This window comes from Danaus plexippus (assembly GCF_018135715.1).
Source record: "Danaus plexippus chromosome 9 unlocalized genomic scaffold, MEX_DaPlex mxdp_24, whole genome shotgun sequence".
In the NCBI taxonomy this organism is placed as follows: Eukaryota; Metazoa; Arthropoda; class Insecta; order Lepidoptera; family Nymphalidae; genus Danaus; species Danaus plexippus.
In genome coordinates, this window is record NW_026869847.1 from 4,430,020 (window position 1) to 4,456,991 (window position 26,972).

At 39.6% G+C, this 26,972-nt stretch overlaps 1 protein-coding gene and 1 long non-coding RNA gene across 2 annotated transcripts in view; one reads left to right on the plus strand and one right to left on the minus strand.

The window, feature by feature from the left end:
* Window positions 1-1,343: 1,343 nt before the first annotated feature.
* Window positions 1,344-26,972, minus strand: part of LOC116767190 (ecdysone-inducible protein E75) — a 62,573-nt gene continuing 36,944 nt past the window's right edge. Inside the window, 6 exon segments of the mRNA XM_032657387.2 lie at window positions 1,344-2,006; window positions 2,009-2,059; window positions 2,062-3,214; window positions 3,327-3,562; window positions 6,490-6,634; window positions 11,174-11,262. Coding sequence (XP_032513278.2) covers window positions 1,678-2,006; window positions 2,009-2,059; window positions 2,062-3,214; window positions 3,327-3,562; window positions 6,490-6,634; window positions 11,174-11,262 — 2,003 coding nt within the window. The 3' untranslated portion in view covers window positions 1,344-1,677.
* Window positions 24,504-26,082, plus strand: LOC133320131 (uncharacterized). The gene is made up of 3 exons (XR_009753581.1): window positions 24,504-24,787; window positions 25,084-25,197; window positions 25,652-26,082. It is a non-coding gene; the product is annotated as an uncharacterized LOC133320131 (long non-coding RNA).

The following is a 26,972-nucleotide window of genomic DNA, read 5'->3' on the forward strand; positions in this document are numbered from 1 at the left end:
GGCAGGTGCGGGCGATGCTCCGGCTGCAGGAGTCAAGTGCACGGACGAGCTCACTGCGCCGATGCACCCTTATACCGACATGCGCTCAACTCACGGACTCTCGGTCAATAGCCGGTCACTAGTTATATATATCCAGAATATTCCATTACGTTTATCCTTAGATTATTTAGTGTGATTCATTTCATGATTTGCATTGTTAATTATTGTTTTTTTAATATTATTTCTTTTATATAATTTAAGAAACTTGCGATTAATTTTTTTTACTAACAATTGTAATATGTATTTGTGTACTGTACTGTGTACAGTGATCATCTCCTGACACTTACACGCATTTCTTGTTGAATAAAGAAAAAATATTTATTCATTTTCAGTTATTGAAACAATGTTTTTTTTCTATGTAGGCACTCTTCCTGGCTACCATTTGAGTCACGTAGCCTTAAAATTATAGGAATTATTATAATCAATTTAATTTGTACGTAAATGAATTAAAACTTAGCGAAGGAAACCGAGTGTTTCCGTTCTTCATCAGTATGAATAAAAACTGTATAATTTCATGTTTTATGAGAGAACTCACTTTCTCACGGAATAAAGATATGCGAATATTTGCGATGTTTACAATACACAATCGTAATCATTTTATATGACGGAAAAATTCTTTTCTGTGTTATTATTGCGGTGGACTCCAAATCTACTCGCTCGAACAACTTGAGTTTTCATATAACTTCACTTAAATTGTTGTATTTTGTTTTCGTGTATATTTTATCAAAGAACACAAGATCAAATCGAATAGAATGAAAGTTTTAGATTCAGTTTTCTAAAGTTATTAAAACATCCTTAATTTACATATATTCTTTTTTTATTAACTTATATAAAGTTATTATAGAAAATCTTTTTAATAATTATTATTCCGTAAGTTACTTTGCTTCCAAATTAATAAAATTGAACCTTGAGTAACATTAATGGAGCCTTCATAGCAATCAATCATGTTCAATGACAGAATCTGGTAATACTCAAACATCCGTAGATAGAGGAAGCGTTGCGTGCGGAATACGGAAATGTACGAAACGCTGTAGGGTCGCGCTTGCGGAAGACGGCGAGGCCTAGGTCGGACGACGACCTGCTCGTTAGAACCGTCTATGATTTGTCTAGTTTATATTTTAGATATCTCTCCATATTAACTATACTGTATTATTAGTTTTAGTATTTTTTTTATGTCCATCAATTTCGTGTTCTATAAATGAGATTTTTTTTCAGTATATTAAAATATTACTCGTATTCTGTTGTATGTTTTCAACTTAAGTATGCTAGTGAGATCGTCGGGGGTAAACAAAAAAATCAAAATATAATTTTTACAAGTTTGTTTTATTTTAATTCGACAACCTGTCATTATATTAACAAACAAATGACTGAGCACGCTCACATACGGACATACAATACACACACAAACACACCGCGACCGGCGCTGCACTGCATTATAAATTACACTTATATAGTCTTAAATTATTTTTCAGTCTATTGCGCTCTCCTCGTCCGGCGCCGGCCACTCACGCACGCGTCTTAAACGAATTATCACATATAATATATTAACCGATTTACGAACGATTATTAACTACATAGTTTATTAATTTAAAGTGGGTCGGGGTGGGCAGCGGAGACGCAGGACTCCGCGGGCCGGCCTCACGCCTCCAGCATGCGGGGCATGAAGGAGCGCGGCGGCGAGGGAGACTTCTTGGACAGGTTCAGGGGAGCGTCCGCCACCTCCACCTGCAGCTCCAGCACCGGCTCTGGCGCCGGAGACGGAGACGCGCCGCGGTAACAAGCCAGCAGACCGCTGCGGAGGGGACACTCGCCGGCGCTCGACGTGCTGGAACTGCTGGCAGTCACGTCCCCGCGCCGCATGTACTGCTGGATGATGTCCGTGCGCTTGAGTTGCTCGGGAGTCATACGCGGACCTTCCATTAAACTCTTAGCTAGCACGGAGTGCGTCGACGACAGCGACGCACGCAGGGGCGCGGGGAGTGGGCTGGGTGAGCGGGGCTGGCGGGGTGAGGGTGCTGCGGGGCTGCGGGGACGGGGTCAGCAGCATCGGCCGGGCCTCCGCCTCGCCCGTGTCGCGACGCATCGCGCGGAACTTCTTATGAGGTTTGTAGGCCTCGTCCATTAATGAGGGAGTGTCGTACAGCGGCGGCGCCTCTAGCACTCGTTTCAGCACGGGCATGTCGTCCGCCGGCACGGGTCGCCTCTCCTCCGTGTGTTCCTCCAATGACGAGCGAGGGCTGGAGCAGCCCGAGCCGGGCCCCACTATTCTCTCGTGCTTCTCGTTCCCAGACTCTATGCCGGAGTCTGTGGGGGAATCTAGTTTGCGATAGCGTGGCGGAGGGCGCACGGGGGTGACGGTGAGGCCGTTGTGAGCGAGGTGAGCGACACCAAGAGCTTCCTCGTCCACGGACCCGCGGGAGTCCAGGCGCCGTCTGCCGGCCAGAGTCGCGGCCAGCAGAGGAGTTCCACAGTCACCCATCGCTTCACCGGATTCACTGCTGGATACTGAGCCGATGGGGCTGCGAGCTGACTCGTCTGCTCCGGAGTCGGCCCACGAGCATCCCTCTTCGTCTCCCCACATCTGTTGCCTCAGTAATTCCTTGTGCTCGGTTCGGAAAACTACGAGCTTTTCAGTATGAAGAGTACTCAGTGTACGGAGATCAGGTAGAGTGTCCATTAACTCCCGGAGGAAGCCAGGTCTGTCTGGTCTGTTCTGTGTGACGACGGTCTGCAGGCACGCCTTCAGTCTCGCGTGCATTCGCTCAACTAATTCAATATTACGAAGACCCGGCCGGTCGGGAGTTATGAGAACTATGGCGCAGAAGAGACCGATCTCGGCGTCCGTTAAATTCATAGAATTCATGCGCTCGGCGAACTTAAAAGTAGAGTCAACAAGGAAGCGTGCGTTCGCTCCACTCTGAATGGAATCCCGTTTCATGAGTTGTCCATTGAGGCATATTATGCTATTGAGTGGCGCATCGAACATGCAGATGAGTCTCACGAACAGGGCGTCGAAGAGACCGCTTTTTAAGAGAGTGAACTTGTCATCTTGCGTAAGTAATTGGAATCCAGGAATGAGGCCGGCGAAATCAATGACGCCTCTGATAACGTGCGCGAAACGCTGAGAGAATTCCTTCTCGGACTGTAGCTCTGGGGCTGGATTCAGCGGACAAGCCTACGACAAACAAAATAAATACATTAAAATGTGTGGTCACATCATAGAGTTTCTATGAAAGTTAAAATTGAAATTAATTTAAAAAGTTATTTATATAGAAATAGGAACTCACCAAAGTCGGTTGTGAGTAGGTGGGACAATCGCGAGCTCGCGCCCTCATGGAGGCGACGCGATCGCGTGTGAACTCGCAGGTGTCCAGGTGTGCGCGGACCACGCGGGCCAGGAGCCGGGGCGCGTCGTCTAGCTCAGCGGCCGCCGCCTGCTCCTGGGCACGAGACGACGAAGATTGTTGCATGGCGGCCAAAATGCGAGCCTTCTCGCGCTTTGGAACACGACCGAATCGGACGGCTGCAACAAAAGATACATAACGTCAGAAACTGTAGGGGAAGGCAAGTGTACGAGTCGAGTGGAGTGCATCAATAAAGACATTGTTAGGCCAGGTCGCGGCCATGGGGTCGCAGACGTTTACAGTTGGGGAGCAGCTGTCGTTCGTGAGTATTAATGTGGGTGAACACAGTGCCATGTGTACGCGCAGCTGACGAAAGGGGGTAAAGTTCATCGGCCGCTTGTATCCGACCCTCGGTATAAAAACGCCCGGCTCAAAAGCGTCGCGATTTGGTGAACTAATTTGAATGAACGAATGACAATGAGCGAACTGCGAGGTCATGATAAAAAGTGTTACGACTTTCACGGCTAGGCGCGGCGCGGTTTGAAAGGTATTATACGTCGCTGGCATACGAAGCCGCTTATGCCGTTCGTGGTTGAAGCGCTGGTGAAAGTGTTTGCGCTCTGTGAGCACGATTGAAAACGAAAGCTGGAGCCCTCTCGCCATTTCACCCGACTTTCCCTGCGTTAAGTGTGTCACGCCAGATGCATGACCCATTGTTCGAGATCGTTGATGCAAATTCTCTTTTGTTATAGTTTATACCATTATTAATAGTAATTATAAACATTTAGATACAATAGACATTATATTTGTTTACTTTTACATTATATAGTTGTTGTAAATAAGTTAAATATATAGAATGAAATTGTAATATAGTTGTTACAAATAAAATATATTAAAATAATAATTAATTATAAATTAACAGTTGTAATGACTATTTTGCATATATATATATATATATATATATATATATATATATATGCAAAATTGTAGTACATTTATTATATGTAATAAATATAATTAGAATAAATTGTAAATATTGACAGAAATGAAAATAAATATGGTTGCGTTTGATAAATATTGATGCATTAGATTAGGGACAATAAAAAAATTGAACCATAATATAATAATAAGTTATTAATAATGTAAAAATATTAAATAAGGTAAATAAACATATACGTACGAGCATTGTGATATTTCACGACTCCATTTAAAATCCCTTTAAGTATCGGTAAATCTTCACCCATATCTGATACCATTATAATTGTCAATCAACTAAAAACTATAAAATTCACAGCCGATGGCCACTAATAAATAAATTCGGTAACTAATATTTAACTAATTATAACGAAGTGTCACATATCACGTCAGTATAGTTTAGCACAGGCACAGGCACTGTAATCCGAATGTGCGATAGTAATCCGATTGACGCGTTGTCAGCGATTCACTGCGATGTGAGCTGGGCTCGAGTTCTCGTGGCTGACTGCGAAGCGACGCACTGACATAGCGATAGCAAGAGGGCTGACGACCGATGCGCGGGCCGGACTCCCTCGCACTGAGCTGCGCGCGCCGCTTCAACCTTGAACTTGAGGAGTCGCTGGAGGGGGAGAGCGGAGGGCGATGGCGGGGCGGGGGAGGAGGGGGCGCGAGCCGTGTACGACGACCGCCGTCAATAAACTCCGCGCAGGCCCCTGATCCCGCGTCCTCATGACGACTCAATAAAAAAAATCGCGAAACAAGACACCCGCGAAATGACATTATCAATTATCATAGATAATATTTGGGCTTAAGAATAAAAGATGTATTTTAACACTGATTCAAATAAAAAAGACATTTTTACATTTAACCTAATACGTTTTACAGGTTGTTTATTTTTTGGCCGGCAAAAAAAGAATTTAGTGAAGTTGATATACATTTAAAGACATTCAAATAATTCTTGAAATATTTTTTTTATTCCGATTCCTCATACATATGTATATAAAATGAAGTTAATTAATTATTAATTAATTAATGTCATCACCTTTTTTTAATTGAATCGCTTAATGAATTTACATAATTGAAAACCTATATGTACGAACATCAGTATCGTTTATCACTAAACAGAACTTTCTTTACAGCGCCATCTGTTGGCAAGTGGCGGAACTTCTAAGTCACGGCAGAAAGGGTTCTAATAGAAGTAATATTAAGGAAAAATATTTTTATATCAAATTACTAGGTATGTGATTTGATATATTTTTGCTTAAATATATTATAAAAAAAATATAAATACATATAAATGTGATATTTTTTTTAAAGAAAGAGAAATTGCATAACTTTTTTTAAACCAAACAAGGTTATGTATAACAATATTGAAACTAAATTCTCTATGTATAACATAATAGACGAGAGCCGCGTCATAACATGTCGCAGTCGTTGTGTTGTTTATTAACATAAAAGTCGATAGTAACGTGTGTAATGAATTCTAGATCGGTTACGTTAATGATGCATCTAGAGAAACTGGGAGTCCGATGAACCCACATTACGAAAGTGAAAACAAATTTCACTTTCACGATTACAAAACGAAACCTTTCTCCGCTTTCACCGCGAGCGTTCACAGTGACGAGCGTCAGCGGGTGTCGCAACGAGCGGAGCGGAGATACGACCGCCGGCCGACGACCCGCTTAGCGTGCGCTCACCCGAGCTTGCATAACCGACCTCCCACACCGCACACGTCCTCCGACCTCCCCTCCTCCCCCGCTCCCCCGCAGCCACTGTCCCCCCGCACTCCGCGAAATAGGATCTCGTCGGAGTTACAGCCGCGGTCCGAGTGTCGCGGCTCGTCCTACTTGGCGCGCGAACTCAGATACGAGATTGCGCGGTCGACCTCACTCACTGAACATTGCGTATACGAACGGCGGACTATGATGTTACAAGCTCTTAGAACACATTCAATATATTTGTTCTGTAAGGCCGATTCTACTGGTGTTCTTTAAATATATATATTTTAAATACTAGAAAATTTTAAGTTATTTATCAGTTCGATGTATAGATATTTTTCTGGTCGGACGTGTGTTAATATTTTCGTTTTATTTTTTAATATATTTTATAGATATAATGCAGTAGTACTCACCATCTCTGCTCATCCCCACGGCGATGCATTTTTTCAATCTGCAGTATTGACAACGATTTCTGTTTATTCTCAAGATGCTGCACTGCTGGTTCTTGGTGCAGGGCCTGTACTGGATCTTCTGTTGTATGGACCGTCGGAAGAAGCCCTGAGGATCACAGCTGCAGTTAGAGTCTCGCTCGAGGTCCGAGCTCTCGTCGCTGGAGCAGCCGGAGTCTCGGGACTCCCGCCGGCCCTCCAACATGCTCACTAACACCGAATGACGTTCGCGCAGTTCTGCGCCGCACGCCATCTCCAGCACCATTCACTAGACAATTAGCACAACTAGCACTGACTACCTAACTGACTGACTCAGTGAAGGACCGACAGCGTCACAGTCACGGGCCTACGGCAACACGAGTGGTGTGTACTTTACGTGTGTAACGTGTTGCACTTCTCACCGTCACCACTGATGGCTGACGACTGACTGTGCGGGCGCTGCGTCGTGCGCCGCACAGTTACCCGCGCGACCTACTTGCCGGCCGCCGACCCAACCGAGAAAGTGAGAGTGCCCCCCCTGCCTCCGACCCCGCCGCCCTCCCCTCGGCCCTCTCCACTCCTCGCCCCCCGTCCCGCAGCCCTCACCCCCCCAGCGGCCCTCTCTGAGCTCCTAACGGTCCACGTCGCTCTAGAATGCGCCGCTGCCACTGCACCGGTGCGCCGGATATAGGCCGGGCGCATCCCGACGGGCGTCGCGGCGCGAGGTCGTTCACCCCGGGTCGACGACCGCTCTATTGCACAACACTCGTGCTTATTCCTCTCTACCCTTCCCCCGCACACCCGCGGAAACCCCCCGCGCTGTCCCCTCGCCCGGGAGCTAGGACACGGGCAGCTCGGGGCGACGACCGGCATTCAGCCTGGTGACGTCACTAATGCGTCACGGCCTACCTCAATGCGCGCGCGCTCCTTCCCGCCTAAGGGTGCATCCATCTAACGTAATGACTTATCAGTTACAGTAACTCGGGAGGAAACTATGGTTTTTTATGTTCGATCGCGAAACTAGGTCTCGTTTAATACATTTTCGATATATATATGTATATATAATAACTTCCACCGAACCGAGTCGAAGGAGCGATGTCCGAGTGAGACGTCATTAATGAGCCCACATAAATAAAATGCTGATCGTGCACATTATATTATATGATGTGTTTGTCGGTATGCTCGTGAGGTGTGAGGTGCGGGCGGCGTGCAGCGGGTCGGTGGCCCAATTTTGCGCTGCCATCGATCCATTGTACGTTGTGCGAGTGGCCCATAATTGGTAGCAACGCGGGCACTGACCGAACGAACGGTCGACGACCTCGCGGCGCGAAAACAAAACCTTTTTGAATTTACAACAACGCTAATACTACATGGAGCTAGAGATATAGAAGGGCTACGAGAGACTAGATTGGATGACGTCACTATATGTATCAGATATCTACAAAAGCATTACTAAGTAGTCTATTATTAAAAAAAAAAAAAGAAAAAAGTAATAATTATTATAAATAATAATAAAGTTTGTATGATATTGATTTGTATAAGCGATCTTCCGACATGAGTAGGTACTTGTTAATTTCATTGTGTCAATGAACGCCGGTCAAATAACGCGGTCACACGGTTAACGAATAATTATAAACATAAATAATATATAACATATATTTTCCTAATATTATTCGCAACTCTACATTATAATCTAGTTGTATGTTTTCGTACAGTAAAACTTGAGCAATCGTTTCGTTCAACATTAATGAGATTAAATTAAAGTTTAAGTTGTTTTTATAACTCTGATATTAACCAAACTGTAACCGTAACACGTGTTACAAGGACGGAATGGTAATTACTAATTATTTCGTCAATTGCAATCTAGGTCATCCATCTAGATTTTTCGACACGCTGCATTAAGTGACGCCGGCGGGCATACGACTGAGAGTACTAGCTCGGTTGATGCTGTCTATATAAAAACTTAAATTTATTACCATTATATAATTAATATAATATCAAAACGTGGAATTACTGTTCTAAATGTTCGGTAAGCTTCGATCCGTTGTCACATAAGAGAAGGTAAAACGGCTAACGGTGCCACGGACAATGACTGCTAGCGACGGTTGAACGGAAAACACGCTGACGCATCTGAAAGAATGACCACCGGGCACCGGCCACCTACCACCTATCACCTACCACCGATGACCCACCACGCCTCAACTAACAGTTTACGTGATTCCGCGATGCAGATATTCACTTGATAACGACTGACTCATCCAAATTATGATTCAGATCCCGTTCTCGTAACGCGTGTCTATATTTAAAATGGACGAAACTGTCATAATAACCTGTATATAGTTACCCGCTGGCTCGTGGCTCGCGGCTCGTCTCTCAGATAATGGAAGGTTCGCGAAACTATATATAAAAGTTACAGTTAACGTTACTGTAACCCGCTCACAAGGGAAGGTTCTAGATCAAAATGAATTGTGTTATATATATTACATAGTGTTTGTAAACATATATTAAACAGGAAATGGTTTTCCGTTTGATGTTCTTATTTAATTTGACTCGAGGTCGACGAACTACGATGCTGACAGTTCAGAAATAATGTGGGTTACGTTCACGTTGCGTACATTCGTCGACCGTAAAATATCTTACGGGAGGCTGTACGGAAGAGAGCGGGGTCTACGACCGGGCCCGGACCGCTGCCGAAATAATAAGCGACCCACGACTGATGTCGGTCACGGTGTGAACAAAGAACCTCATCGCGGTTAAAGAGCGTTTGTAACAATGACGTACCATTAACAAACACGGTCAGAACGTACGGGAGATCACGTTGCGAGATTCAAAATAACAAATTACACTATTAACGTGAAGCACATATAGATAATAAATTAAAATAGTTTTAAAACTTGGTCACAATTAAAGAAAAAAAAACCTGGAAATTAAATATGTAATTTGGAAAATGTTAATGATTCTAGTCCGCATCATTTGTCGTTACAATGTCTGCAATATGACAATTATAAAATTCCTTCTAATTACATTACACATTAAAGACCTATCTGAATTGTTTAAGTTCTGTTGCTATTTAAGAGCGATATGTCTGTGCTCTGTAATGGTTAGAATGCAATTTATAAAACGTAACGAAAAAAAATAAACACGGGTTCGATGACATCGCCGGTGCGTACGGACACGCGCCCCGCTCGTAGTGGATCGTAAGAACCATTCATACAATTTTTATTCGTCGCGTAACAGATGCAAGTCAGGCGGTACAGCGCCATCTCGCAGCGAGTAGTCGAATAACGAAATAAGTTTCACATTCGCGCCGCCAGTTGGCAGTAGTGGTGACATCGTTATCTTTTTGCTACTATTTCGTAACGCTGGAATTTCTATGTCAGAACTAAAACTGAAAATGACTCAAGTGGATATAATTTAATTTATTTATTCCATTTAAGATTTATGTATTTAACGTTGTCAAAATATCGTGTGATATTTACACGGAATTTCCGGTACTAAAATTTAACTATTTAATAGAACCCCTGATTTCGATGCGTACTATCATATCGTCCGTCGCTACATTGTGCCAGAGGACAAAGCGTGTCCTTCGAGGCCGCGGTCGGGACTTGTTCCATAAACCTGTTTTACACTTGTAACTGTTCCCATCTTCTCCTTAACCTTTAACCGGTTGATAATATTACAATTTTATAAAATTAAACCAATATTGTCATTTATTTATAAACAAATATTTACTAATTAAGTGAATTGAAGCTCTTGGTACTTATTAAGGATAGAGGAAGTCCTTTAAGAGTAACTTCTTAAGCAGGAAAGAGCATGCGGGCGTCTACACGAAAGTGGCTTAAATTATCATATGATTTTGACTCAAAAAAATAAGTCTCAAGAAACTTAACCTTTGTATTATGGGGTTTGACCTAGACCCCTTCGCAAAAAAAAACAAAGCGAAGGACGACACAGATACAATTTAAAAGCGACTCGTTCCCGTGTGAGTGTTGCCAGCAGGTAGCGACGGTTCAAAAAATAGGGAAGGGACCGGCCATAAACGAAACAGGTACCTTGACACCTTTCAATACCAAGATTGACCTAATACATCGATGATTATTACACTAAATAAATAATAACGTTAATATAAAACGTCTGAATAATTCGCGTTAGTTTTTTATTAAATCGAAATTATGACGGTCAAGCTCTTTATCTGTGTGCTCAGAGATTGTCTTCCGTGTATCGCGGCCTTGTCGTTAAACTATAGGACATTGAAACACTTCCACTTGTATAAATAAGTAGGCAGCGCTTATAAACTTTAAATATATTACAGTGATTTGGACGTTAACGTATTTTATTAATCGTCTTAATAGACGCAGCGTTTTTGTTTAACTATATCCGTAGACCGTAACCTAGCATCGATACCAGTTAGAGGTCAGGATGAATCGAGATAATATTTTGAGCATAAACCATAGATTTTTATATTCATTGTGAATTTAACTATAGCCTCGTTTCAGTCATGACGGAATTTTCGTAAATTACAATAATACTGAATACGTATGTGCAATGCAGTGCATAAAATAAAAACTGTCTATATCCTTATGTATAATTGTCCAGTGAATGGTTTGTCGTCATTTGATGTTAGTGAGCTGGAATGGAATTTAAATTATAGTTATATATTTTTATTTACCTTGCACCCCTCGCAGGAATGGACGCCGTAGTGGAAACCACTGGCCTTGTCACCGCAGACGCGGCATAAAACGGTTGTACCATCGAACTCTGTAACAAAATTATAATATATATGTTAGTCATTTATTCTAAATCCAATCAGAAGTATAATGTTATCAGGATATTGTCAAACATAATTTTGCCGCCAAATTGATTTGACAGCTCCCTGTCGAAGATATATATTTTCTATATAAAATTCCTATGAAGCATCAATATAGCGTTGTAGATTTAATTTTAAGGTCATTTTTTATTAATATATACCATGAAGGATGAACCACAACTTCAGATAAAATTTTTAATCTGTGAAATGTTATTATCTTCATATTATAGTAGTCACGTGAAGTGAGTATATTTTTTTCATCTCATTATGTAAGTTAGTTATACGTATCAGGCGAGTGGTGACGCAAGCGATCAAGTTGCGTGCGTCGGTGACACTGAATAGTTATTTTAGAAAGCGATAAGTCTCTACTGCACTTGAGGGAAGTCGTTGACCTCTCCAGTTGGACTATCAAATACCTATCAATATATTATCTATATGATTTAAATAATTGATATACATTTAGTATCTCGAAAGCAATAAAGCAAGGGTCCTACAATGTGTCAGTAATGGTGGACTGAATCAACGATAATTAACGACATTAGCTGGTCTCTTTGTTATAAATTTGACAACGTTACTGTCTGTGTGTGAGTGACGGTGTGTGTGTGAGGGGGTGACGTCACAGTGTACGAGCGAGGTGTCCTAGCAGGAGCAGGTTCCTCCGGCGTCGATCCCCGACCGCTCTCACTTTCCTGCTCTGTGTTTGTTTATTTGTTAAGGGAACGCTCCGGCCTCTAGGAACAGACTTTCTATTTCTGAGCGAGCGCGGGTCGTCGCTCGCAGCGATCGCTTTCTATGGTGTCACTTTCTTTTTTAGTGCCGGCTGATGTTTCTTCTATCATTCTTACATATTACATGTGAAGGTACGGCGCCCCGGCGCTGGCTCGGCGGGGAAAGTCGCTGGAGGGGTATAAGTGTGAATGCAGCTAGACGCGTTAGCGTGCATACATTTCTCTGCTTGTGATGCAACCTATGCTTTTCTGATCCGAGCGTGTGAGAGTCGCTTCGTTACGTCGATTAAAGAGGAAAGTGCGCTAGAAAGTGCTGGACCGAGTAACGTCTGAGACGGTCGCACTGCACGGATCTGTGTCACGGCGAGCTTTGTTTGTTAATAATTGGATCACAACTATCACGTATGATAAATATAATTTCCTATTTACATAACACGTCTCACTGATTCTGCATATACAGATGTGTTTAAATTTTAGGTCTATATATTTTTATTGCACGTTCACTTATTATTATCAAGGTTGACACTTCGTTAATTCGTAATGTATATTGTAATAACAAATTTTTTGCGATAATATTTTAAAATGTATCAACTGTAAGTATTGACGGAAGTTGATATAAACTAGAAACGAGTATCGAATGAAAAGTAAAAGTAAACGTCGGATGCTGGTTACATTGAACCCGTAACGCTTTTCCCAAGTTGAGATTATTTAATATCATTAATAACCGAGATCATTAGTGATGCTTTAACAGATTAATCGTTTTATATATTTCCCAGGCTGAACGGTTAACTCTTTGTTCGATGATTCAAATAAAGTCAATCAATAGAAATGCTATAACATCATTAGCAATCGACGTGTATAGGAACCCCGAGTTATGGGACCCCAGCGATTCGCAAAAGGTACAGGCGGGTAAGGTATTATATTTTCAAGTACTGTACATATTTTGCACAATGATGTATTAATTGTTTTCTCCTAAACCCTTCGTTTCCATTGTACTATCAATCCATCAATTTTAGTTCAGCGGAACGCTTTAATATTTTACCCTTTCATAATTTTTTAATAAATAATCATTAATCAATAGGCCCGGTGACGTTTTTAATTGTTTATATTACGCCCATAAACGGTAGTTAAAGTTTTTTTAATACACACAAATCGTAGTACCTATAAGAAAATCTAACTTCAAGTACACAGAGATCTCGGTCTTGAATGGGATTTCATGAGAGGTGTTTATCATTTGATATTTATATAAAAATATATAAACATAAGATGGTTACTAAAAAATACATATATTTATATACGTTGCAATGTATTTAAAATATTTTCATTTAATTTGCGTCAACTGCGAATATCAATTTTTAATAATCGTCTCACACATTCATGACTTAATTTATATACTGTAGTTAAAGACATATATTCCTTTTTTTTATTTGAACACGTCTTACGTAACTCGTTTGTAAGATATTGCCAGAATACTGGACGCTTCACGAATATTATATAAAAAAAGTTTCTAGATAATATTACTTTTTTATTTTCGTTCAACAATTCGCAAGGTCGTTTTACCTGCACAGAACTGCTAATTATAAAGTCATTGCGATAGTCAACCTCAAGGGAAGCTTCCTAGTGCTTCGATAGATAAGTTTCTCGCGGTTTAATAATCGTATATACCTATATGTAGTTCGGGTTCCCGTTCCTTGTGCGTCGAAGCCATCATAGTATCTGACGGAGTCGACACATCATATCGTCCGTAACTGCTGTCCGGCGACATCACTAACAGTCATATGTTCAAAACTAAACAACAATTATACTAGGAGTCCTATAAGGTCACACAAACACAACACGTGAGACACATCGAGAGCCGGCTCACAACACGATACGTCCAGCTTCAGGTCACGGGATATAGGACGAATGCATCAAGTGAATGCAGGTCGCGCTCGGCGGGTGTACTAGTCTCGTAAACGTGCGTCGTCAACACGCGCCGCGTGCGTCTAGCTCGAGCTCGACCGACGAACTGAGTGTGGAGCGGAGTGCGAGCGGCGAGCGGCCGCCGGCGATGTTCGGCGACGCGCGAGGCGCTCCTTAAGAGTGAAAGTCTGCAAAATGATCGGCGCTCCGTGCGATACAATCAGTTGGAGCGAGCGCAGGAGACCGCCGAGCGAAAGTCGCCCTTACGGACGCGCGGAGCCCGTCGGTCCGGAGTCTATGCGAGGCTCGGCGCGCTCCGAACTCCGGTCTCCGAGGTCATTGCCGCGTCGCCTGTGGACCAATCCGGAGTGCGCGCAGACGAGCGAGCGGCGCCATTGGAGGGACCGGAGCCCCGCACCTCGCCACCCGCCGAGTTCGAAGACCCGAACCTTGCGGGCGCTCCGCGGCCAAGGTCGCGCGAGAGCGGGCGGGCCTGATGGCCGGGCCGGGCGTCCGAGCGGGACGCGGCGGACGGTCGTGCCGGTTGCGTCACACTACTGAAATATTTTCGGTGATGGAACGCGAGTGAACTTGAACACGAATCCGAGCTAATGGATGGCGAGCGGCCTGCTGGTGTGACCTACACACCGCCCGGCTCACGGGGTGACCCGCTGCCGTCTCGGCCCGCTTGCCTCCTGGCCTAGCACGGACCGCTGATACTTCCGGGAACCTCTTCAAAAGTTTCCGACTACCACGAAACATTCCATCCAAAATATTTACGTTACCTTCAGATAAACATTGATGTTTAAAATCTATCATTCAATACATTATTTAGGAAACGTATCAAGAAGAGCTGTAGATAGAATTACGTTACGTAATGTCACGTTTTGCATATCGGAGTTATCATGTTTAGGAAGTGTCTACGATAGGCTCTATATATATATATAACTTTAATCTTGTATACATACAACACTCACACACACGCGAGTTATTGTTATTGTGTTGTAACAAATAAATAACTCATCAGCAATAGTCTCATTTCATTATCATGAGGAAGCTCCAGTAAGAATACATAAAATAAATTAATAATAAAATGTATGAAGGGCCTAAATATCTAAATTAATATAGAACATATTGTATTAACATCTTATTGATAAACAAGTTTCTATAACCATAGGTACATAAATAATTTCATTTTATATAACATCGTCATCGATTCCCGGCACAGCAACTTCGACTTTGTAACCACTAATTAAGGCACTCGTTTGTGTAAAGCCAAATTTATTTACGTAGATAAAGACGAGTGGCGGTGGGCGTCAACTTGGGTGAACGACCTGGAAATTTTGGCGCAGGCCGGTCAAGGCCACCTCCCGCGCAGCCGCTCTGATACACTCAAAACGTGTTCAAAACGTAGCCATGACGTTCTAAATTCAAACGACAAATAAAATACAAACTTTTTGGTGTAACATTATGACGAAAATAGATTCAACGATATGGACGATTTGATTTGAAAGTTTTATTGTCTATTCATTTTGATTATTATTTAACATGACACCATTTTACTACTATAAGTTATAATATATATTTAAAATTCATTCTAGTATTATTATAGAAATCGAATTGTAAAAGAAATAGTATTTTTGTAAAAAAGGATCCAAAGTGTAATAATGAAGTACTACTGAAGTAGTTTAAAATTATTTTACCATAATGAAATTGGATGGTGGCTATTTTAAGCAAAACTTATTATTTTGTTGGCATAATGACAAAAATAAATTTATACCTACTCACAACAATTCATTTTAGAGTAATGATTTTGTTGCCAGATTTACATTGATATTTTTCTATTTCATTCGTAATACTAAAGTTTGTTTTATAAAAACTTTTTCCAACTTTTGAACTTTTAAAGGAAATTCGTATAACGCTATATATTTCGCCTAGTTTTTTTAAAATTTATATAACTCACGCAAACATTTCTGTTCTAAAGAGAAGTGTGTCTGTTTTCGAAGAACATACTCAAGTTCAATTTAATCTCAATTCAAATTGGTTCAGTATTTAGGCCATCAAAGTGCGAAAGAAAGGTACATTGTTGAATTCATAAATATGTTATCAGATCGTCAAACAGGCTTTTGACAGACAGATGAACAACAGGACAGTTACAACAGAGATTTATCGTACGGTTTGTATTGAAAGCTGCAAAATATATACAATTATTAACTCGGCTCTAGAAGGGTTGTTTAGCGATTGGCAGGCGAGGCGACACATGATGCAAAGGTGCATTCAATGTTTTATTTATATATGTATTTTTTATAAAAATTATTTCGCTTCAATACTTTCCCTTACAATTAACAAAAAGGTTTGGTTTTTAAGGGTTTCGCAAATATCCTCCCACGTGTACGATTCATTGAAAGGAAGCTACATTTTTTATTGGCCACGAAAAAAATTCTAACCCTTTTTTTTTAGATTTGTTTGTAAGTTCAGAATCGAAGAATTTTTAAAATTTTGTACTTAGTTTTGTTGAATCTCAAAATTTTATTTTTTTGAACCATCGTAAATTGTAACGTATTTGAGTTTTAAAATGCGAATTCAACCTTTTAGGCTGCAAACAAGTTAGGTATGGCTGTATTACGTAATACCTTATCATATTATATTATGTATACGCTCACAAAACAAACATTCTATAACAATGCCATATGTGCACTTCATATAAGTGCGTGAAAGTGAATTGGTGCCCAATTTTTTTCCACTTCCTTCCGTTGCCCTCACTTTTTAATATCGGGACGAGAATATCAAATTACATGGTTTATAAAATGTTACTACTTGATATTGTAACCATTATTTATATTGGCATAAGGTTTAAATTGGTGTGTTTAATTTTTTTGTTATTAAAGTCAACCTGGTGTCAGTCGCTGGCCACATGTATTTGTTGCATTGTTCATATTCAGCCAAAGTACGTCGGGGTCGATTCGCTCTTAACGATTTCCATCGATTGGACGCACTTTTTTGTATTTGAAAAAAGCTAAGCCCGCACATTGTTTGCAATTATGGCATCCGTTTTTTTTTATTTTAATCCGGATTAAAAAATTTGGCTTCTGCCGTACATGCAAAAAAATCGACTATTTACATTAATTATTAGGGAAAAATATCGAATATATTTATCTTGTATAGTTACAACAATGTTACCAACATTGACATTAATGAATCACAATGTCAAAACTTCTGTCTTTTAAATAACGTTTGGAGGTTGTAAGGACGAGTTTCCAAATTTAAGGACCCAGTAACCTTCAAACGTTCTGGTCCAAGGACACAGGGACAATGGGGCGAGGGCCGGTGATCGTGGACCAGCATCGGACGAACGGGTCGCGGCTGGACACCATTCAGATAATAAACTTTATAAATATAATGTGTAACTCCAAACTTTGCCTCCAATTATTACCTAACACAAGTAATATTGTAAACAAAAAGCAATTTAAACCAGAACAGATGAAACACTATATGTTTCATTAAAACATAAACACAGCGTTTTATTTTAATTCACATGTATGTTACGGAGTCAAAAATGCATGAGACACAATAAATGTAATTGGACGCTATGAAAAATTCTACGAAGTCACGTGGGACTGGTGTACCGACGAGCTCGGTCAAGGCCTCGCTGAGACATTTATTTCCACTGCTGTATTTATTACGAATTACCCATCGTATAGCTACCGCGTGTACCAACAAACACCATGTAATCGTGTCAGATAGACATGGAGCTCATAAAGCATAAAATTTATCCTAATATATATACGGCGAGCGTTTCTAAATTGTCTGAATAAGTGCGAATTTGAATCGTCAATACATTGTTTGTGCAGTATTCGGGAGCGGCGACACCGGCCGAGCTCTGACGAGCTGCTCCGAAGCAGTTCGAGGTCAACTGGAGTCATTACCCCGCGGTGTTGCGATCGCGATGACACGGTACTCGCCATTTTTTTCATCAGCTCCAAATATATACGGGTAAAATTTTGAAACGACAACATAATTTTTACATTATCTCGTTTGTTTTTCGTTTCATTTGAAATTCTCTCAGAACTATATGTGTGGGGATGGTATTTTCGGCAGTAAACAAATTACAGTCAGGGTGTACTGTTAATATAGATTTGGTTTTATATATAATTGAATGAGTTGAATGTTGCCGAGCTAGATGCCGTGTGATCCGGACGCGGTGGATCGTACCGGCCTCGGTTTCGGCAACCCGTGCCAAGGCCAAGGTCGTCGGGTGCGCTCAATCATACCAGACACCGACTGGGGCCCCTGCGGCCTGACAACACTCAGATACAATAATATATATAGAGATGCATCATCAAAATTATTATACTATATAAATCATTTTATACTGACATTGTTTATCATTGATTTGAGATTTATATATTATTAAAACATATACATATTTTCTATACTAATTGCGAAGAATTCTTTTTTTATATGATAACATTTTATTTATTAAGATGGTTATTGCGATAATCTTATATATTTCCTGGTTTATATATAGGAACATGTCAATGTCGAATAGCACCGAATTAACCGCAATGTCGTCTGCAAGGCGAGATCGCTACAAGGAAACCTAGTCTGTAATAATATGTGCTATGTACCCACAATCGTTTATCAACTGTTTAGTATCCGCAACTTTGTTACCGAAACACGTCTACATTATCACAACTATTAAACACAGTAGTTTTATTACTGTAAATATGTTGAAGTTAATTATCATTGTTTATTCTGAATACTAGATAATTGAAATCGCAAGCAATCCCTTTCTCTCGTACCAGCGCTTTGTTGTTGATATACTCACCTTGATATTTATGTAGAACCGAGACTTCCTGCTCTCGATAGAGGACAACGGTGTACTGATAGACATCGTTGTGCTCAAAATATTTTCGGTCTGTTTATTTGAGATTTTCAAAAATCGTATATAACATTTAAAAAGTATCTCAGTGAGGTAGTGTATAATGTAATACTGAATAATTGTATTTATTAGAGCGGCAAGCAGCTCGCGCATCGCTGCTGAACGCATTGAAGCCTCTGATGATGCGTTGTGTAATGCGCCGGCGCACAGGCAGTTACGTTGCATTACAGCCAACACGGACGAGAATGAGGAAGTTTGTGTATTCAATTCCTACTGTTACACTTACTTGGCCCCGTTTAATGTTGATAATTGTACGCTCTGATATGCTATTGGTTCACGCTTTTATTTTCTTTGAATCACATTTCATTTATTTTATTTACACATTGATATTAACTTCGTGTTATTTATGGAAGCTTCCTTATTTTTTTTTGTTTCTGGCAATGAATTCGAATGTTTTCCGAAAGTTCATCTCATTATACGGATATGGCCTGGTTTTGGAGGGAACGACGCAAAACGTTTGTAAATACAACGTGATAGATACTACGAAATATAAACTCATTTGAAATTTTATATATACAAAATGTTTACGTATTCAGTAAACATTGTCAGTTGTCTACACATTATACCTTTAATGAAATTAGAGACGTTTACTTGTGTCATTTTTTTAAAACACAGATATGATATAAAGCATTATCACTTATGAATAATAAAAATATATTTAATTATCGAAATCTTTGTGATATAAATCTCATCTGCTAGAAATTTCTAAAATAGTATATCGGATGAAGGAGTTGGAGGGAGCTGCAGGGGCCCTGGCTGTGCGGGATATTGCGCAGCATTCGATCCTGAAAACGTGTCCGAGGAAAGTTCACGGTCGCGCGTTGACGCCACCTGCAACCCCACCGCCCACCGCCCACCACCCACCATCACACCCGGTCCGAGAACGCTTCCGCGAGCTACCACCTTACCTCTCCTCATAACTCCCTCCATCTTACGATCAGCTATTGTTAAGACATTTATAGACAAGATAATATTACATTACGTAACACGATGTATTTTAATAAACATTGAAATTGTCAGCTATAGATTTACTTTTAATAAACTATGAGTTTTATAGAAAATTCTAGTAACATAAGGCCTACATTTGATCATCATACGAAACATCAAATACATACCGTCAATACATACTAATGACACTGTCTCAGTGCTGTATAAGATGTGTATATAACCCCGGTATAATATATATGTAGTTATAATATAATCGTGGCCACCATGGCCTTGGAGCGTTCGTTGGCCGCGCGGCTCGTGTATTATCGCGATAATTTCGGCGTTAGCGCGCCTCAGTCTACTGACCCCGTAGTTGTTTGCGACGCAAATGATCCTTGACTTTATTTAAAACACTTATCCTACCTTCGATCGACATGTTTTACTTATGTGCCTTATATTTTTTGAAGTTTAGTTTTCTAGCTTATATTTTATCTGTTAATTTTTAATGTAATTCACTCTTCACATGTATATACACATTAGAAGTATTACGTGTTTAAAGTTATTGTACACGTTAATGTTTTAATTGAACTTTAAGTGCAGTTTACTGAGCGGGTGAAAGTAATGTGTGCTGCCTATAAGTCGACTTTCATTTCATCACCGACCGGTTTTGAAGCACTTTTTTTCTAAGTCACAGCCCGCGCGGTAACATAATGATCTTTCTCCAACAAAATTTACATAATTGTACCGAATAATTCCAAGCCATTTTAAGGTCATTCAGTTTATTACGTTTTACTGTCGAACTTATAATTAAATACAGTTGCCTTCTGATTGAACTCTACAGTTCACGGAGCCCATCATAATTCATCTAATCTGCGTAGGATTGGTTTAATGTTATTTTGTACCGATATTATAATCTCTGTGACGACTCCAGTAATCTGATCCTTAATATTGAGTTCGAAAGTATAAAATCACAAATTATACATAAACTACGAGATAAAAAAATAAATAACAATAAAGCAGTCGTTCAACTCAAAATAATTTATATAATTAACGACAGTTTGGGAAACATACGGCAGAAAGTTCAACAAATATGGCGTCGGTTATGTTCAGATGTTTTCGATTTTTTGGCAATCGCTAATTATTTTTGCGTTGTATTGTACACGCTTCCTGGTAGCACAGCTGCCGAAAAACTGGAAAGCGAGATGTCGCTTTTTACGAATTTCTGTCTTTTATAACAAGGATCTTGTAAAGAAAGCGGAAGTGACGCGGTAGTGCATGTGGCTGCGCGTGCCACGTCGAGGGCGTGGACGTCGACACATGCCGGTGTAGGTATTATTAATAGATTGGAGAAGTTATTTAACTATTGTGAGGTTATATAAGAGTTGTCTATGGTGAGGGGAAGAGGTGTGGGGGGCGCAGGAGGGGGGGGGCTGCTGTAATAACTAGTGTCGGCGACCGCGAGGCGCGTGCACTCAACTCGGCAAGTACATGTAACGGTTCCCCTGCGACTGTACCACTTCGCCATTGCTTGATAAATATATTTAATTAATATTATCTTTGTAACAATTTTTTTATTTTCCTAACATTCATTGAATTCAGGGAAACGTTATACAAGACCTCCCAACCGCCATTGTAAGAGGAATCTGTTTTAGGATGCATGCATTGTAAGAAATGTGAGGGGAAATTATGGTAATGAATTCTAAGAGCCTTTTTAAAACAATAGCACAGCAAACTTTTGTTTTATATTCAAGACGGATTTTAAATGAATCTAACAATAATATTTTATTGCTATTTGTTTTTGAGCAAATTATTATTCTAACATTATTGAGCCATATATTTTGTTTAATAACCATTAGGCGTTTTTTTCTGTAATGCTCTGTGACCCATATTATCGTCGGGCAAAGAACAGAGATTTAAATTATAGCATCTGCCAGAAGGACAATGTAAGTGAAGATTTTTTAACCCTTAGCCAACTTCCTTTTGATTTCTATTTTTATGGAACTGTTTTTTCGAAAATCAGGTAATATAAAGATTTTTGGCGAATAAAAAAATGTAAGATCGAACTACCCTTTCATCACAGCTCGGATTTCATAAAACAGGTAACAGAATTTTTTGTGAGACTGTAAACTTTTGTGCGAGTTTCGCGATATTAAACTCTTCTGTGAAGTTAAAAAAAAAAAATTAATCGAAATCTCTTCGATGAAAAAAGTTGGGTCCAAAGTTTTTAGACATTAGTTTTTTTTGTGTTTCCTTTTGTTGTATCGGCTCGTAACCGACATTCCCAGATAAGAGAAGCATTGTGTTGTCGCTAAACGATGTTGCTTCAAACCCTCGCTCTGATACCAATGTTAATGACAGAATATCAGCGGGATGTCTTCGAATATTTTCACAACATTGTATTATCATAGTTAACTTTAATATTATAGGATGTGACATTAATTGAGAATTTTTATCAACTTTGAAAAATCGTATTAATAAATCACGTAAGACTTTTTTTTGACAACTTTCATACGGAGTACAATTAAAGAAAATACTTCTCAGGGTCGAAATATGTAGAAAAAAAATCGATAATTACTTTATTACTGAGTCCCCAACGGTTCTATTCTTTTGAGTCATGGCAACATTCATTGTTATGAGAATGTATTTTAAAATTTTGCGGTCCGTTCATTGTCGCGGTCTCAGTGTGTTCTCGGACATAATTAAGAGCCTCCAAACTATGTAACTGGAGGCGTATGGACGAACACAATCGAGGGTGTGTTGTGGGGATGTTGTGGGACCGGATTTAACATTGTTAGGTATGTTATATGTATATTGCGTTAGCGGTTGACGACAATTGCGATGACGACTCGCACCGGGTATAGGGCCAGCGCCGTTAGGCCGGGGTGACTGACACCACTGCAGCCGGTGCATTGTGCTCTAACGAGAACGCATTACGTGCAATCATAACTCGCCAACTAAACCTCACCGATATTGACCAGCTACTAGCTACCGCCAGGATTGGCGACGGCATCCACCCGTCCACCGACCATACGCTTACCTGTAACAAACGATTACATCATCAGATTTTACACGCTGACGACTTGCATTAAATATTATACGTTCTCGATGTAACATTATGTATACCACTAACACATTCTTTAATTTTGAATCACTTTTGATTCGAATGTAAATAATTGGTTATTTAAATGTTGAGTCAGTAAGTCAGTCTCATGAATATTCAGTTAGTAGTTGAAGTCGGTTTAAGCTATCGGCTCATAATTTTATTTGCCGCACAGGAAATGTTGAGGGTCAACGTTCGAAATGGTGTCATTCACAGTCGAAGGTGGCTACTGAACCCGACCCGGTCGTCCTTGGAATTGCCACCAAAATCAGCGAATGCCGAATTCGTTAAGCTTTACATTAATATAATAAACACATAACTGACAATAGCATTTAAACTGGTATTACAATTGTATAAGTCATACACATATAGTTATAAAATAACAATATATCATAATATTTATATTGTATTTCATTAAAGTTTTATATTTCTAATATATTTAATATTTTTTATATATATGTACACGTATCACGCTGAAATTATGTGTGATGATATCAGGTAGATACCGGCATTTCTAAATCAAGCTAAGCTGTTGAAACAGTCAGGCGGTTGATAAAAAATTATAATATCGGGTGCGTGAGGCTCGAGCTCAGGCCAGTGACCGCTGCCGAATCTCAAGGTCTGCGAACAACTCGGTAAACAAGTGTCGACATTTGTAGCTGACAGTATCTCAACATACGCGGCATTCGCCATAAATATTCTCATATAACTTCCATTTTTTTTTTATTAAAATCTCAGTTATTATTTTCTGTCAGCCAGTATCACCAAAAAACAAGATTTCTATTGTTTCAACGTGTGAATTGAAAATTAATTCCAGTCAAATGCAAACTATAATATTTGTAAATCAACCTCCAATTGCTTATGCATGAGGTCATGACAAAGTGACGTAAAACCTTTTTATTCTCTTTCAATTGAATATTAATTCCAAAGAACATTATTATACTTGAATCGTGTATATAAAATATAAATACCATTTGAAATATTTTGGCGGGTTGTACAATTTTTTATATCCAGCCAAAAGCTGTGTTTATTTTAGAAACTAATTGAACGTTCAGAAATAACTTTTGTATTATGTCTTTGGGGATGATTTCGTAAATAACTAAGGAGCACCGTCACAAATAACAAACTAATGATATTATGTCTGAAAACTGTATTTTTACGATAATTTTTAAACTTCAATACGCCATATTTTTTTACTTTTGCACCGTAGTTGTTGTTCTTTCGTGATCTTAACCAAATCCGGACACGCGATATAATAAAATGGTCACTGGCACAATGGATCGCTTTTTAATATTTTTTAATAAAAATATTATTATTCTTATAATTTATGTTCTATTACAGTAGGATTTGGGTGAAATTTATTCACTTATTTCTTATCAAGTTCAATGACATTTTATCAGTATAAATTGTATTATCAAAATTTTATCTATCGCCAGGTTTAAAACGAAGGTTGAAAAAAAAATAAGCAGAATTATGTTTATCTTTTTTTTCAACTCTGATCATTGATATCACTATGACGGTATGAAAAAAAAAATAGTAAGTAATAAAATGTTCGATTTCAGAACATATATACATTTGGTGTACAGCGTCAGATTTCAGAACGTGTTTTCGTTTTTCCTTAAGTTGTCTTCCTGCTCGGAGTGACATCATAGAAGCGCGAAATCATGTGTTGTTAACCAGATTTTCTAGCGAGTGATCCGCAGATCGGTCTCTAACGACTCAGCCGAAGCAAGTCGATGCCCTGTTTGAACTTTACACTCGATAAACTTGATTATTGAAAGACGACCGCTTTTGTTACTAATCAAGGTGCTAATCACAAAACAGATGTCTAGCATTAATTAGTATTTCCGGCCTGAAAAGATTTCCTCGTTTATTACGTAAGGGCAATAATTTCTCTTTGAAATATTTAACTCCAGGACACACTTGAGTAAGAAAGTATTGAAGTAATTTAAAATTTAACCTATAAAAATCGAATTATTTTGTTTTTTCAGTTTCATTTATACAATCAAAAAAAATGTAGTCCGACATAAACATATCAAGTAACAATAGACGGAAATTGTATAAGACGCCAAAATGCACTTTAATCTTATAGAAACTATTTATTTTAATCGTGTTCCAATTTCAAAGTTAAACTATATTTATTATCTGTGCTATTTTTGTTTCGCGTTTTTAGTCTGTGGTCCGCGTCATCATGCGAGGCGCGTAATCGGCCGGGATTCGCACGACAGGCGTGCGAGCGATGCATCGCGTGGAGTGCATCGTGCGAGAGGGACGGAGGAGTTCAATGGTATTTGATATAGTGCACTGGAGTTCTTTAACCCCTTAGCCTACCTGCAATTCCTGCGAATGAGGCAGCCGGGCCGTTGTCCCTGACTATACCACTATCGACCACGTCATTTTTTAGGTCAACGCCGACAGATGTAACGATTGCAATTATGACATAATTATATTTATTATGTTATTTATTTTTTGTTATTCGTTTCATTTGTGATATTTCCTTCCCTGTTCCGCTCTAGTTAGCACGTGGGGTTGTTTGGACAATTTCGTAAACGGTCTTCAAAGTCCGTATAGAAAGCGAGCAACGTTTTTTACCTAAGGCAACCCAAAAAATTACATATACATATATATATAAATTAGCTAATACTTATCCATCAGACGTGGGTGATGTAACCGGCTGTATATTCCAATCTAGTCACGTATCAGCTAAGTTGTCTATAATCTAGGATTTTAAAAATTCGCAGCAGGTGTATTGGTCCGAGGAGTGTGCGGGGTGCGTGGGACAGGAGGCTGGGGGGAGGGGGTCACTGGACTGGTTTCCGTTGTTTCGCAATAACACGGGTTCAATGACGCCTCCACACTTACAATTGCTGATGTGTCACGACGTGCCTCTGCCCCTTCACTTCTAGTCGACCACTAATCCTAATGGTATCTACGGCACATCGCGTTTCTATAATATTTATGATGAGAGACGTTCATATCGCTATAACAGTTTCGTGTGTCAATGGAAACATATTTTTATTCTTCCGCTGACCCACAAAGCCGATATCAAAGAAAGTAAACTAAACATCATAATTCACAACAACCAAACAATGTATTATTCATATCCCAAAACAAATAATAACGAATATTATAAGAACGTCCCGATTACATAAATCAATATCATCATATCACACTATCGACTACTATTTTAAATAAATACATTTCAAATTTCACTATGAAATTTAATTCATATAAAATTTAATACAGTCTTTAATATATTTTATCGATAGAATGTGCGAGCTTATCCCCTTTCGATACGTCGATGATAAATTAAACATTCATATGTATTTCATTAACAAGTCTTTCATGTATTATTTATAGGAAAATTAATAACCTACGAATTGGAATCAGTTCGAACGCTCACTGTCACTCTCGTTGATATGTTGGTTTTAATGTGTGGTAAATGGTAGGTGGTAGGTCTACGTGGCTATGGGATGGTAGCGCGATGACCTCCCGTGCGACGACCTATGGCTGTCCGTCACCATCCATCGCTAGGTTAGAACTATCATCTGTCAACGTTACTGCTATGACTATAGTTGTACGCTAAATGTATGACTCGTCACTGAGCCTCTTTGTAATAAAGTATAATAGTTATTTTATCTGTAACAGGACATTTGTTTAATGGATATTCATTATTTATATTGTATGTGTATATATATTGATTACACTTTAAATCGATTTTGTATAATATCTTCAGATCAATCGAATATAATCGATTTCCGGATACGGAATAATAATTATCTAAATATAAGAATTCTCGAAATTACGTCCGAGCGTGCGAGTGTCGTAAGCGGTTCCGTGGTCGATGACTCCGAACGTTCTAGTACATCTCTTCGGCGGTTACGTAATACTGAGAAAGTTGACATGCATCAGCCCGGCCAGCGTGTTGGACACGTGTCACTATGCAACCCTGAATTCGAATACATTAGGTATCAGGCCGGAAAAAAAAACATGCAATGTAGCAACACAAATTGAAAATAAAAAAGAAAATACGATGTGCCAGTATAATTTTTAAATAATAAA